A 16,032-nucleotide genomic window follows, 5' to 3' on the forward strand; every position below is an offset into this window, starting at 1 on the left:
ACAAAAGACTAAGATTTAGCTTTGCCTTTCTGAAGTTTACCTCATAGTCTTTCTAATAAAATTGTACTTAGAGTAGCTATTTTTTTCTATTTTTAGTTAGTTTATTCCCTACTTATGATGTGCTTCCACCTAGAACTGATGGAATGATTCAAAACAAAAATGTTAAACTTTACTGTCGTAATAAAAATAAGTCTTGTAATATGTTTTGTTTTTTTTACAAGAAGCCACACAGTTTCTGTGATACTCTGAAGTCCTGCTAAGCATTAGTTACCATTGCTGAAAGGGCAGCATGTGGCAGCCACTACAGCTTGGGGTGGGGGGGTTCAGAACTACATAGACTCCCTTTTCCCCTTTCCTTCATACAGCTGGCTCTTGTCCCCACCTGAAACAAAATCTGTTGGGTCCTGAGGAATTGGGAAGTAGTATTTTCTCTTTTCCTGAGTTTGTAGTCATAGCATTTTTATACACGTGTTGGGTTATACATGCTCCCCTGCAGCAGTTAGCAGCTCTGCCGTGGGTTTTCCTGCCCCAGCAGTGGACAGCTCAACCTCTAATCAGAAATGCCCCAGGCAGCTGGCATGGGTGTTCCTGGCATCCATATCTCAGTCACTTCAGAAGCCTCAATGAAAGAGTAAATGTTTGAAGTAGGTTATCTTTTTGAAATTTATAGCTCGTTGACTGGATGTAACTCCTAGTTAATAGTGGCTCTCACTGTTAAGACTAGAGGTATTCAGGAGATGTGAACTAAATTATTTCAGAGTAGTTCCCCATCCCTTTACAGAAAAAAATCTAGTGAGGCCTGTAGTCTGTACCCCTAGGACTCGTGCCTGAGGCTTGACTTTTACTTCCTGCCATTTGTCCAGGGATTCCTGTTGCTTGTTGCTGACTGGATTAGGACAGTCCCATCTCTGGAATATTGTCAGGTTTGCCTTAAGTGGACCTTTAATGCAAAGTGATGGGTGAATGCCAACACATGGAGGTAAGGCATTACTGAACCTCCAGAGCCGGTAGCAGAAACTCTGCTTACTAATGAACATTTATTAAAATTTATATGTGGGAGAGTTTGAGCTGGGCTTGGTTTTGTTTGTTTTCTCTCTAATTCGGTTACAGGGACTGAAAGAAAGTAGCTAACCCTCATCTATCTCAGAAATTTCAGTGCCCGATAACCAAAGGAATGTCTAAGTTGTGTATGACCTTATGGACTAGGGTGGCTGGAAACCTCAGGTGTTTTGATTGGCTGTCCAGATTGCTGCTTCCCACTGAATGAGTTTAAAAAGGAGCTTAGTTCTCAGCTCCAGTTTTCCAAGAGTAAAACTTTATATTAAGTTGTATTGTGCTGAACATTTCCAGTGTGGTTTCTTAAAACTTGGGGATTTCACAAAATAGTAACATTTTTAAACTTTTAGAACCAAGATAGATGGCAGCTTTCTATTTTATCAGATAGAAGGATATTAAAAACATTTCATAAAACATTTTAAAATCAAAATCTCAGGGGACAGGTGGGAATTTTGTACTGTCAACAAAGAAAAACTGGAGATACTAAAAATAATTTCAAATGAGACAACAGGGTTACACAATAATGTTTTATTTTACAATGTAATACTTTATGCTATTGTTTTATTGATAGAGGTTTGTCGGTTTGGAAATGTTAAGACTTTGGGACCTCACAAAATAGTAAAAATTTTAAATTTTAGTGCCACCCAAAGTGGAGTCTGAGTAGCCACTTCTAATACTTTGTTTTTATCACAGTCATTGTTGAAAAACTGTTTTCAACTGCGTGTGTGAAAATAGAAGCCACTCTTCTGAGGCTGCTTTAGTCAACTCAGCATATTCTGGGCAAGAACATCAGTCCCATCTCCAAGAAGGGCTAAAATCTTCAGTGAGTCACTGAGTGACTAGTTCATAAGTACTTGCAGAGAAGGTCAGTGGAATATAGGTGCCTTCGGCCAGAGCTGTAAGCGGAAACCCTACTCCTGGGTGCCAAGCTTAAAGCACTCTTGGAATCAGCTAAGGGAGAGCAGCAGCTACCAGGAGGAAGCCTAGCAGTCTGTGGCCAGACCACCGGATAAACCAGTATATATGTCCTCCTGCCACAGCAGAACACTGCTCACTACTAATACTGTGGATTCTGGTTGATTACTAGGTTTCACGGACTAAACAGAATAAAATGGGAAAATAACCTTGAATGAAGAACCAAGATGTGGTTGGATAAGCACTGATGAGTGATAGAAATGTTCTTAGAAACACACGTGGATCCCAAAGACGTGTTTGAGCTCCACTAAATCAGCTCAGGTAACTGAGGAGCGATAACAAGGGAAAAATAAAAGCTATGGTACAAACTGAATCTGATTTCTTCTCTGTCCCTCAACACACAAAGGAATATGATTTGAGATTGCCAATTTCCTAGATAAACACTGGTTCAAGGCCTTTTTTTTTTTCTGAAAGTCGCTCAGTCGTGTCTGACTCTGTAGCCCTATGGACTGTAGCCCGCCAGGCTCCTCTGTCCATGGAATTCTTCAGGCCACAATACTGAAGTGGGTAGCCATTCCTTCTCCAGGGGATCTTCCCAACCCAGGGATCAAACCCAGGTCCCCTGCATTGCAGGCGGATTCTTTACCGTCTGAGCCACCCATTTCTTTTTTAACAACCTTGGCGAGCATTCCATTCCCAAAACAAGTCTTTTTAATCCAGTCTGGTAGGGGCAGCATAGTGGGATGGAAAGAGTAGTCCCCTGTGATTCAGGTGACTATCTATAGCTTTATAGCCACTAGACTGACCATGAATGAATCAACCCCTCTTGTCCCTGTTTTCTTCATTTACAAAAATCAAAAAGGCCTTATGGCTGTAACATGGTATGACTTTAGTAAACCAGGTTAGGTCAGTGTTCCAGAAGGTCAAACATTTCCTCACAAAGCTATTTTAGGGACCCCAAACAGGTTATGGCTAAAGGTATTTACAAGTACTGTATTAAAATGCTGACTCATAAACTACTTAGGCACTGCAGAACTTTTTTTAAAAGTCAGAATGGGAAAGAATGAAACTAGAAAAGGGGAAATGGAAGGGAATGGGAGTCCCAGTGACATGAGAAACTAACCTAAAGCATGTGTCTAAAAAAGATTCCTTCTTCGCAGGTAACAGGATCCTGGTTTCTAATGGCCGTACGTATTTTACCTGTAATGCCGTTAAGTGGCCCTTTTTTCCCCCAGAATCCTTGGTTCTGTTTTTGACCTGCCAATGCTATCGGTGTTGGTAAATATATTTTGTGGTCAAGAATGCTTGTTACCAACAGGTTGGCTTTATTGTTGACTATCCTGTATAGAGGTTTTCCCTTTACTGATAACAGAAGACCTAGAAGAAAGGAGAAAACCATTTGTGCATGTTTTCTTGGTTTTTGATGTCTCTCCCTCCTCCTAGCACCAACCGCTGCCTTATTGAGCTAGAAGGCTGAACTCAGTCTGAGGCAACTATTTCACCAAGTGACCGTCCACCTAAAATGCTAGCTCTGCTAAAGCGCCTCCAAAATGGTACTAGAGTCTTAGGCTTTCTCCCTAAAGACGAGGGGACTTCCTTTGATGCAGACAGCAGGTGAGGGGTGTATCTAAGATATCTGGATTGCATTTATTCACAACTGAAAAAAAAATATCTAATTTAGGGCCTTTTATATATTGTTTGTGCTTTTCAGGTGATTCTTCTCATGAGCACAGAGATTTAGAGCCCAGAGGCACTGTAATTGCTAAAAAGAGGATCTGTCATCCTCATTCCCAGCCATTAATATTTCCATACGCTGGTTTCTTGATACTGGAGAAGTTGGCCTGGAATTAGAAGTAATCTAGTCCAAGAGATTTTCTGATCCAGAAACCTGGTTTCTATTAAGTGTTCCTCAGTCACCTCCTATTTAGACCTCAAGCCTGCAACAAGTGTGGTTTTCACAGCCCCGTTTGCCTGAAAAAAATCTGTTCCACAGAAATATGAGATACAAAATTTTATGAGCAACTTGAAGTTTTTTTATATGCAAGCTTCAGTAAAGACTGATTCATTCTGTCTACTACTGGACAATATAAAATACAGAAAGCTATCTGGCACTTTAATTTCCTGATCAGTAAACCAAGAGATAATATGATTCCAAATTTGAAAAAAAAAGTAGGCACAAATTAAGTCAGTTGCCCAAGGGTATCATAAAATCAGGGGTGGGCAGAGATGTGAAAGGGATCTCTGCTAGGGACTACAACTAGATACCAGCCTTGGGCCTCGCTCTCTCTCACCACAAGGTGGCAGGAGTCCCCTTTCCTGAAATCAGTCACTGAAACGCCTCTGGCTGATACAGTGTATACATCATCTATGCATTTAAGAAACTGTGTTAGACTCTTCTCTATGATACAATGTTTCCAGGGGTAAGCTCTACCTCACTTCTGAGCTGTTAACTGGCAAAATGTTTTCCACACCAGCTTCACAGTGGCTTTTCAGTTACTAGCCCCTGTCTCATTTTCCTTCACTGCCAATGGTATGGCTAGAAGGAGATAAAGTCAAAGCCCAGGTTTCAGTAAGTATGAAAATAATTGCCATTTATTACCTAATAACCACTTTACCTACATTATCTCATTTTTGCAGCAACACTGAGAGATAGGTACTGTTCTCATCCCCATCTTATGATGAGAAAACCAGAATTATGCATAGCTAGAAAGTGGTGGCGCTGGGATCTGAACAGTCCTGTCTCCATGCCTAGAGCTCTTAACCACCATGAATCATAAAGAAAAAATTAGTTCATCAAGATGTGTTGAAGTCATGTTTCTAAGATCAGATAAAATAGTTCATTGGTGAGATAGTCATCTTTCATAAAGAATTTATTATGCCCTAAAGCGGGGCCCAAATTTGTTACCAAACTGCCAAAGTATTCATGTACCCTTAGTTCAAACATGTGCTATATTTACCTTTTGCTTTAAATAAAACTAGGTCTAAGGTATTATCTTTGTGGTTCTAAATAAGGTTTTATTTACCAAAATTTAAATCACTGACCAGTTTACAAAGAATTCAGGTAAATATAAATACAGTGGTGTTTTAAAAATTAATTTCTTCCCAACATGCCAATGGGGGAAGTTTAGAGTGTAAAAATTTCTGGAAAGTAGTTCAGGAAATAAACCTGTGTCACTTTGTGTAATTCAATTTGGTTTCTTCCTACACCGATTTCTGCCACAGAGCCTTTCTTCCTCCCCCTCCCTTGGAATCAGCATTGCTTACAATACCCTTTAGGAAATGCTGTCCCCTAGAGCAGCCATTAAGAACTTACCATTCCTTCCAAACGCTGCCCTCTGTCAGGCCTCTGTGATTTTGCATAGAGAGTGCCTTCTTCCCGAGATGTCGTCTCTTCTCCATCTGGATGAACTGTTACTCGCCCTTCAAAAAACAACTCGAATGTAACCCTCTCTATGAAGTCTTCCTCAGACTTCCTAGATGGTCTCTCCTTGCTGCTCTTAGTGCACCGAGATTTCTGCTACAGAATCTGTATTTCATATTTTCATTATTTTCATGTTCGTCTCTTGCACTAGACAGTTGTCTCCTTAACAGTAATGGCCATGTTTTATTTATTTTTATTTATTTACCACCCTCAGCTCTAACTGCACCTAGGATTTAGTAGATGCTCACCAGATACATTTGTTGAAGGAATGTTGAAGATGAGGAAAAGGGAGGCTCATAATGTTTAGGCTACTTAAAGTCACATAGCTATCTCATAGCAGAGTTGGGACTCACACACAACACGTCTGGACTCAAGGTACACTGCTCTTTACTCTGTGCATAAATCGCAAATCCGTCACAGAAGTTTAGTCTTTCCCCACCCATGCCCCACTGCAGATGATGATAATAAATCAAACTCCACCAGACCCAGCCTTTTGCTCTGGAACTTCAAGCATCACTCCAGGAAATCACTACCAGAGTGGGCCCAGGTGGTGAAATATAATTGCTTTCCTTGCACTATTCACATTTTCGTAGGCATGGCAGAGTGGCCATTGATTAAGTTCCCCTGATGCACTACCAAAGACCAGGTACCCTGAGTTGGCTCTTTGTGACTTAGCAGCCTCTGTTCCCCTGCATGGAGACCCTGGTGTGGGAGCTAAATGCTCCTAAATGTTCACTGCTCTATTGTCCTCTACCAATACCTAGTGTTGCTAGCTATTCCCAGAATCCTAATTTGGAAGGGCCACTGCCCCTGGGCACCTGGATGTTAGAGCAGATTTTGCTCCCCACCCACTCATACACCAAGGTCTGGCAGAATGTTTTCTCCTTTAATTTTGTAGAGGAGGCATCAGAATATATACTAATGATAGAGAAAGAATATGAATGCAGTAGCCTGGAAACAATCTAGCTTCTGGAGCATAACTTTCATCACTAAGGTCTTGCCCAAGACTAGTCTGGCTGACAGAAAATTTAATGAGCGTATCCACTGTTCAACTTACTGCAATTTTCTCTGGAAATAAACACCCCCAAATCCTTCTTTTTTATCCTACTTTTCTTTGGCTTTCTCTCCCTAGTCCCTCAGCCTGGAAAAGGCAATTTTTGTTCACAAAGATTTTTGACCAAGAAGGCAGGAGATCACTAATAGGTTAATGGGCATTGAGGTACTCTTCCCCCTTTCCCCTCCTATCAAGAGAAAAGGGTCCTTCTGTTGTCTTCTACAGCTTAAGAGCCATTGATTGAAAGTTATTCAAAAGCAATTTTTTACCATGCAGCTCTCCTAGAGATGGCTAACAAGGACAAAGTTGAAGTTAATGATCCATGCCTTCATACTTCCAGTTAAGTATGGGTGACCAGCTAGAGTTGCAAAACTAGCTAATATTTATTGGGCAATTACTATATATGAGATGCCGTGCTACATTTTTTATGGGAATAATCTAATTTACTCTTTATTATCTTTCCTTATTATAGATGCTATTTTAATCCTTATTAGAGAAAACTGAGGCTTAGGATAACTGGTCTTATGGCACACAGAAAGTGGAGGAGCCTGGATTCAAACAGAGGTCTGTCTGACTCTCAAGTTCATGACCTTGCATCCTAACAATTATAACTGTCTATTATTGGAAAAGGCCACCTGGAAAGATAATGAGTGAGTTCCTGATTTGTATGTGTGTGTATTAGTCACTCAGTTGTGTTCGACTCTTTGCGAGCCCATGGACTGTAGCCTGCCAGGCTCCTCTGTCTGTGAAATTTTCCAGGAGAGAATACTGGAGGTAGCCATTTCCTCCTCCAGGAGATCTTCCCGACACAGGGATCAAACCCCCATCTCCTGCATTGGCAGGTGGATTCCTTACCACTGAGCCACCAGCAAAGCCCTATCTAGCTAGATATATAGTTATATCTATCAACCCACAGTTCCATCATAGGGTACTAGAGAGCTGGTCTCCCCGTATCTTTGACAGGACTGAGTTTATATGACCTGTACTTTTCATAAATATTCTTGCGTGTGTGCTCAGTTGTGTCCAGCTCTTTGTGACTCCATTGACTGTAGCCCACCAGGTTCCTCTGTCCGTGGACTTTTCCAGGCAAGGATACTGGAGTGGGCAGCCATTCCATTCTCCAGGGGATCTTCCCAACCCAGGGATCAAATTCATGTCTCCTGCATCCTCTGTGTTGGCAGGTAGGTTCTCTCTCATGGTGCCACCTGGGAAGCCCCTACCACATAATATAATAGGTTGTAAATATATTTCATTTGAATTTATAAATTCTGTATGAGATTGGAAATCCTGCTTTCTGTTTATTGGACAATTGCATCCCTCTTCTTTAAACTGCCCCTTCGTGTCTTTTGTGACATCGCTAAAGACCACACCCTTTTCTGAAACTTTCTCCTCCTGTGAGTTTCTTTCTGTTTTTTCCTGACTCGTCTAACTGTCTAAAGACTCTTTCTGAGTCTCCTTACCAGTTCCTCCTTCTGAATGACCGCTGGATAATATAATAATAATAATTACAATAATTAACATTTCACAGAAGCTTACTATGTGCTATACAGTAAATAAAACCTGTAAAACAGAGTTCTCTTATTTGCATTTCTTTAGATGAAGAAAGGAAGATCAAGATGTCTTTCTCTAAGTGGGGAGCTCACTCTTGAGCCCTCTCTATTTTGATTAAAAAATACCACATATGTTCTCTCCAAACCATGTGTAAATATTCTCCAAAGTTCCTAAGTTTTCTTGTTTGACATACACATGATCCATGGATTTCTTATCCATTCCTTTAACTTCTAATATATCTCGAGTTTCTGGTCCATACAGCCTATTAGACATCGTCAAGTAGATGTATTATGGGCACCTCAAAATTAACACATTCAAAATGGAAATTATCTTCTTCAGACACCCTAAACATCCTCCAAGGTGACCTTGTCCTGCCAATATGCTTTCCTTAATAGCACAGCCATTCACCAAGTTGCTCAAGCTGGAAACTTCAAAGCCACCTTTGAATGGGCCCCTGGCTCCATTATACCTCACATATGATTGGTTCCAAGGTCTTGCGAATTTGAGACTCCATCTTCTCCATGTTCCTTCCACTACGGTTTTAGATAATTAAGGCTCTCAACATCTCTTCCTTGCACTATTGCATCTGCCTCCTAAATGGTCTTCCTACTTCTGTGGTCTCCCCAGGTCCCATCCATCCTTCCCAGGGCTGACAGTTAATGTTCTAAAGCCAGTAATGGATCATGGCACATCCTGCTCAAAACTTTGATAGTTATCTTCTGCCTACAGAATAAATTCTAAACTCATCAGCATGGCACACAAAACATTCTGTAACTGAACCCCAATTTATCTTCTCAAACATCTCCAGCATGTTCCTATTGTTGTTCAGTTTCAAAGTCACGTCTGACTCTTTGCAACCTCATGGACTGCCGCATGCCAGGCTTCACTGTCCTTCACCATCTCCCAGAGCTTGCTCAAACTCATGTTCATTGAATTGATGATGCCATCCAACCATCTCATGATCTGTCGCCCTCTTCTCCTCTTGCCTCAATCTTTCCCAGCATCAGGGTCTTTTCCAATGAGTCTTACTCATACACCTCCAACTACAACAACTCAAGGCCACTTGCTTTTCCTCAGAAATATCAAGCCTGTCCATGGCACTATGCTGTTGGTCGAGCTACATCAAATGCCCACTGCTGGCTTTCCTACCTGTTGATATTCTACTTTTCTTTGAAGACCCAGCCCTCTGCCCACAGCATACACACAAGTCTCCACCCACATTTCCGGGCTCACAATTTATTACTTGTCCTCTGTTTACATTTTTCTTAAAGCTTTACTGCAGACTAACTTGTAATCTAGTCCGGTGTGTCTGTTTTCTTGGAAAAGGACTGTATCTTAAACATCTGAGTATTTCTAGAGCTTAGAGGGAGCTTGATATATAAATGATTAAAACTGAAGTCCATTTGTGATTTAGGTAAAAGTCAGACTAAACAATCTCAATGTTTACTTCTAAATCAGATTTTCTGCACCTTTTCTATACACTAAGATCTTACTTGAGGCCCGTGCAACTAACAAACATTTAACCTTGGAATTAACTCCTAATTCATGCAGCTAGTTCTGCTTTCACTTCTTTGCAGAGGCTGCAGAAGCCAGGAATTTGGGCTCCTGGCAACGAAAGCCCAGTGAATGTTGTCACTGGATTTCCGGAGGAGGTGGGGTAGAAAGCACAAGAACACATCGGAAAACTAGCAGAGTTCCAGGACATCTGGGGCTGATTATTCCAGCAAGATGCTCAAGCAAAGAGAACAATTCCTGGACTAGGTGGGTTTTTTTTTCTCTCTCTTTTTTTTTTGACATCTGGGCTTTGGCAACGATTCCTATCGCTTTGCTCAGCAGTTCTTGAGGGATGAGATATGGACTTGTTTCAGGGAAACAAACCTTTACTGACTCAACTTCTGCTACAGCAGACTCCTTAAGATCCTTCCCCATCCATGTGCCTTCCTGGTATCTCTAGGTTTCATCAAATTTACAGAGAGAGGAATTAGTCTCCAAAAACCAAAAAAATTCATAGTACCTGGGATCTGAATCGGGTTATTCCACTGCCTCTTAATTTCTCCCCCTCATGACTGAGCGACTTTCACTTTCACACTATGATTCTTTTCAAATCATGGAGGACGAAGAACACTGAGACACTGGAAAGTGACCTCAGGCTACTGAGGCAATGGATCCACTCCAGCTATTCTGACGTTTCTCTTTTTAAGCACAAGCTGAGTAGAACTCTTGCTTTCGGTTTTGAAGAAACGTGCATCTCTTGTCTGAAACTACATGTTTTACTCTTTTTGTTTCATTATTACCTCTAAAGTACAAAGTGTACTTTAGTATGTTCAAATTCAAATTCTCAAACACAAACATATGGTAATACTGTCTAACAATTAATCACAATTACAATTTCAAATATTCTGACCCACTTCCCTAGAAGCAAAAGGCTGTATATTACAGTATAATGGAGAGGAAAGGATGCTTGGCTAACATTTACTGAGTACATACCCTGTCAGGCACTAGCCTATGAATGTTATATACATTATTTTATTTAAAGTTCATGATAACTCTATGTGATATACAATTATCTGCATTTTAGTGATGGAGAAAGCAAGGCTCAGAAGTTAAGTGGTTTTCCCAAGGTTGTGTATAGTAAGTGGCAGAGGCAGGTTAAGATGACAGGGCTGACTCTAGCAATGTATACTCTTTACCCATCACTCTTGCATGCTAAGTCACTTCAGTCGTGTCCGCCTCTTTGCAATCCTATGGACTGTAGTCCGCCAGGCTCCTCTGTCCATGGGATTCTCCAAGCAAGAATACTGGAGTGGGCTGCCATACCCTCCTCCAGGGGATCTTCCCAACCCAGTGATAGAACCTGTGTCTCTTATGTCTCCTTCATGGGCAGGTGGGATCTTTACTACTAGCGCCACCTGGGAAGTAATAGGTGATAGCTGATCTATTATCTCCAGCATCTCAGAAAGATAATTCTTATTATAATTTTATTCTTATGCCAACATTCACTGAGTACTCAAGACCTGTCAGGCCCTGATCTAAGTGCTGTATTATATGTGATTTTATTAAGTCTCAGAAAAACCCACTTTTCAAGGAAGGTACTGTTATTTTACTGATGAATAGAGGCTGAGAGAGGTTAAGTAACCTCACCCAGGTCAGAGAGCTGAGTGGTGAAGCCTGATTTAAAATCCAGACAGCCTGCCTTCAGAGAGTAGGCTACCTTGCATATGAAGGGCACATTCTGGAGTGAGCTCTTCCTCATCCTGGGTAGTTTAACTTGAACGTGATCGGTACTCAGTTCCACTATATGTAAAATGAGACTCTGGGGACATGCCTGCTGGCCAGGTGCCCCCATATGTATTCTCAAATTCCTCAAAGTCAGAATCCCTGTTTACAGAGTGAAAGGCAGTACATTTTTGAAATACGACAGGTCTGGGTTCAAATCTTACCACACTTACTGGCTAGATGATTTTAAACAAGATACTCAAACTTTCTGAGTACCAGTTTCACCACCTGAATATGAAAGATAAAAATACCTACCAAATAGGGTTATTTATGAGTCAGAAATAGTATATGTATTTTATAACACCAGGGGATTGGAATAAGTTCTACATTACTGTTATTATTAATGTTCTTATGGTTTCTGAACATTTGAAGAACTATTCAAAGAAGATCTTCATGACCCAGATAATCACGATGGTGTGATCACTCATCTAGAGCCAGACATCCTGGAGTGCAAGGTCAAGTGGGCCTTAGGAAGCATCACTACAAACAAAGCTAGTGGAGGTGATGGAATTCAAGTTGAGCTATTTCAAATCCTAAAACATGATGCTGTGAAAGTGCTGCCTCAATATGCCAGCAAATTTGGAAAACTCAGCAGTGGCCACAGGACTGGAAAAGGTCAGTTTTCATTCCAATCCCATAGAAAGGCAATGCTAAAGAATGCTCAAACTACTGCACAACTGCACTCAGTTCACATGCTAGCAAAGTAATGCTCAAAATTCTCCAAGCGATGCTTCAAACAGTATGTGAACTGAGAACTTCCAGATGTTCAAGCTGGTTTTAGAATAGGCAGAGGAACCAGAGATCAAATTGCCAGTATCCACTGGATCATCAAAAAAGCAAGAGAATTCAAGAAAAACATCTACTTCTGCTTTATTGATTATGCCAAAGCCTTTCACTGTGTGGATCACAATAAACTGGAAAATTCTTAAAGAGTTGGGAATACCTAGACCACCTGACCTGCTTCTTGAGAAATCTGTATACAGGTCAGGAAGCAATAGTTAGAACTGGACATGGAACAATAGACTGGCTCCAAATCAGGAAAGAAATATGTCAAAGCTGTATATTGTCACCTTGCTTATTTAACTTATATGCAGAGTACATCACGAGAAACGTTGGCCTGGATGAAGCACAAGCTGGAATCAAGATTGCTGGGAGAAATATCAACAACTTCAGATATGCAGATAACACCACACTTATGGCAGAAAGTGAAGAACTAAAGAGCCTCTTGATGAAAGTGAAAGAGGAGAGTGAAAAAGCTGGCTTAAAATCCAACATTCAGAAAACTAAGATCATGGCATCTAGTCCCATCACTTCATGGCAAATAGATGGGGAAACAGTGAGAGACTTTATTTTTCTGGGCTCCAAAATCACTGCAGATGGTGACTGCAGCCATGAAATTAAAAGACATTTGCTCCTTGGAAGAAAAGTTATGACCAACCTAGACAGCATATTAAAAAGCAGAGACATTACTTTGCCAACAAGGGTCCATCTAGCCAAAGCTGTGGTTTTTCCAGTAGTCATGTATGGATGTGAGAGTTGAACTATAAAGAAAGCTGAGCACCAAAGAATTGATGTTTTTGAACTGTGGTGTTGGAGAAGACTCTTGAGAGTCCCTTGGATTGCAAGGAGGTCCAACCAGTCCATCCTAAAGAAAATAAGTCCTGAGTATTCATTGGAAAGACTGATGCTGAAGCTGAAACTCCAATACTTTGGCCATGTGATGCAAAGAACTGACTCATTTGAAAAGACCCTGATGCTGGGAAAGATTGAAGGTGGGAGAAGGGGAAGACAGAGGATGAGATGGTTGAGTGGCATCATTGACTCAATGAACAAAAGTTTGAGTAAAGCGTAAGAGCTGGTGATGGACAGGGAGGCCTAGCATGCTGCAGTCCATGGGTTCACAAAGAGTCAGACATGACTGAGCAACTGAACTGAACTGAACTGAACTGAACTGATGGTTATTGACTAAGAGGACATACTTTCACATACACCAGTGGGCAGGGGGCAGAGTTCCCCATAACCCCTCCTACCATGGGCATCTCTGAGAGAGGCTAGTGAACGTGCTGTCCTGGGTAAGATGAAACATGAGACAGTCTTCTGCTGGGCCTCTTTTAGGTGTGGCTCTGACTGAGGTAGGTGGGGACAAGACAGGCTGCATGAATTCTCTGTGTCCAGCTTGTCCCCCGCCTGGCCAACCTGATGAGAAAGTACTAACTATGAATCACCTCCAATGAAATGCAATCAGAATCCTAACTCTCACCCAATAATGACACCCTTCTTTGTTAAAGGGCTCTAAGGGGAAAGCACATGGCCTTTAGAATCACATTTGCTTGGATCTAAACCTCCAAGACTTACATGAATTTAGGCATGTTCCTTTACAGAATATCAGGCTCCTTCTGGCAAATGAGAGCTATCGTGTAGGGTGTTTGTGAGGCTTAGGTTCTTTATAGATAGGACCTAGGTCAGTTTCAGGGATTTAACACACACTCAGATCAGTCCTGGGTGTTCTTTGAAAGGAATGATGCTAAAGCTGAAACTCCAGTACTTTGGCCACCTCATGCAAAGAGTTGACTCATTGGAAAAGACTCTGATGCTGCGAGGGATTGGGGGCAGGAGGAAATGGGGATGACAGAGGATGAGATGGCTGGATGGCATCACCGACTCTATGGACATGAGTTTGAGTGAACTCTGGGAGTTGGTGATTGACAGGGAGGCCTGGTGTGCTGCAATTCATGGAGTTGCAAAGAGTCGGACACGACTGAGTGACTGAACTGAACTGAACTGAACACACACTCAGCAAAAGAGAACAGTTCAGGATCAACATCATTCTGAAATGAACAAACAGCAATGATATGCCAAGGATAAATAAAGGGGCAGGTCGGCACAAAACACTGTCTTTGGCTGAAATTTTAAACAGTTTTAAAAATGAATCTGAAGAGTTTCTTAAATTATTACTTTTGGAGACAACATTAATATTTCCTGCCTCCCGCAAAACTTGCCTTATGTTTAGGGACTTAGATTTTATATATTCAGCAAGAAAAGTAAGTTTAATGTGTTCACTTACTTTGTCATAAAGCTAATTTGTATCTATCACGCTGTTAGCTGAGACAGTCTTGTGGGATTTGGTTATAACGTTCAGCATTGAAGGAGATATAAATACTAAATATTATTTCAGCAGACCCCTATAGCTTTGGGTTCGAAAGACTACTAGAAATTGGCTAGGTACCTCCAGGTTAGAATTTGACCTCATCCAAAGTACAGGTTGGCATTTTGCCTAACTAACAAGAATAATAGAGGTGAATCACCCCAAATAAATGAATCTGCAAGAGGCCATGCTATCCGTATATCCACACTGAAGACTTGGTTGATGACCAGGGCCAGAACTCACCTCTGCATTAGGGTCAGGAGGTTTTTTGTGTCTCTGCTTTTCCTGTGCTCATCTCCATATATAAGTATTTGAATCATCAGACACTGCAGGCAAGTTGAGAAACATAATAGGTTAAAGAGAATCAGATAGCAAGCACCTTAACTATAAATCAAACTCAGGAGAGCACAAGTGGAACTGAGATGTCACAGGTTTACATTTCAAATCGTTTCCTCCTGGTTCCCTACTAAGGAGGAAGGAGTCTGAACTGAAGGCTCTGACCCCTCTGAGCTTCTCCCTTCAGCTTTGCTGAAGCTTCCCCTACCATCTGTGGCTATGGATAATCAAAGTAACAGGTCTGAAAACTGACAGCATGCCTATCTAAAACCCAGAGTGGTCTCTACCAGAATTACAGCCGTGGTTTCCATCAGGATTTTCCAAATAGCTGTAACCAAATGGATGGATATAAAAGAAATGGATGGGTAAACCAATGAAGTGAAGTGATGTCACTCAGTTGTGTCCGATTCTTTGCGACCCCATGGACTGTAGCTTACAAGGCTCCTCTGTCCATGGAATTTTCCAAGCAAGAGTACTGGAGTGGGTTGCCATTTCCTTCTCCAGGGGATCTTCCCAACCCAGGGATTGAACCTGGGTCTCCCGCATTGCAGGCAGACACTTTACCCTCTCAGCTCCCAGGGAAGCCTCCCAGGTAAACCAATGGATGGATATAAACAAAATCAGTGTATGAGTCCCAAATTTGCATTGCATTCTTATGCTACACAACTTTACCCTTAAGCAGTTTTCCATTGTAAACTGCTGATCTCTCTATCCAATCAAGATGGAATTCCAGGCACCGGATTTATCCTCCCAAATGAAACAATCAAAAAAGAAAAAATAGACAAAATATATTTGAAACGATCTTCAAGACAGTGAACATCGGGCAACAAAAGACGGTGTTCCTGAGAGAGGGAAAACAAGTGAAGTAAACCCTACGACTTCCCCAGATTACTACTGTGAGAGCCTCTCCAAGCTTTGATGTAGGGAAGTGGAGCTCAGCAAGCACTCTGAATTAAGGATATGGAGCTCAGACTCTCGGAAGATTCTTAGGGCAGAGTAACGGAGAGACAGCTGCACAGAAAAAGAATATCTGTATCTGCAGGACATCCCCTTCAAATATAGCTGACCCACAGTCTGGGAACCTGCAGGTATAGTGGGGCTGACTGTACTACACCATTTTTTTTTTTTTTGGTACTACACCGTTTTATACTACAGACGTGAGCATCTGCAGACTTTGGTGTTGGCGAAGAGGGAGAGTGGGGAGTCCTAGAACCAATCCCCCACAGACACAGAGGGACAACTGTATTCAGGAGAGTACCGATTAACACAGACATGTAA

At 41.5% G+C, this 16,032-nt stretch overlaps 1 protein-coding gene across 1 annotated transcript in view; it reads right to left on the minus strand.

Moving 5' to 3' along the window:
* The window catches only part of TTC23L (tetratricopeptide repeat domain 23 like), a 64,462-nt gene continuing 51,703 nt past the window's right edge, over positions 3,274–16,032 (minus strand). Inside the window, exons 11-13 of the mRNA XM_005694815.3 lie at positions 14,662–14,744; positions 5,285–5,391; positions 3,274–3,348 (exon numbers count right to left, since the gene is read on the minus strand). Coding sequence (XP_005694872.1) covers positions 5,310–5,391; positions 14,662–14,744 — 165 coding nt within the window. The 3' untranslated portion in view covers positions 3,274–3,348; positions 5,285–5,309. The remainder of the gene's footprint in view (positions 3,349–5,284; positions 5,392–14,661; positions 14,745–16,032) is intronic.

The sequence above is a fragment of the Capra hircus genome, chromosome 20, assembly GCF_001704415.2.
Source record: "Capra hircus breed San Clemente chromosome 20, ASM170441v1, whole genome shotgun sequence".
Lineage (NCBI taxonomy): Eukaryota > Metazoa > Chordata > Mammalia > Artiodactyla > Bovidae > Capra > Capra hircus.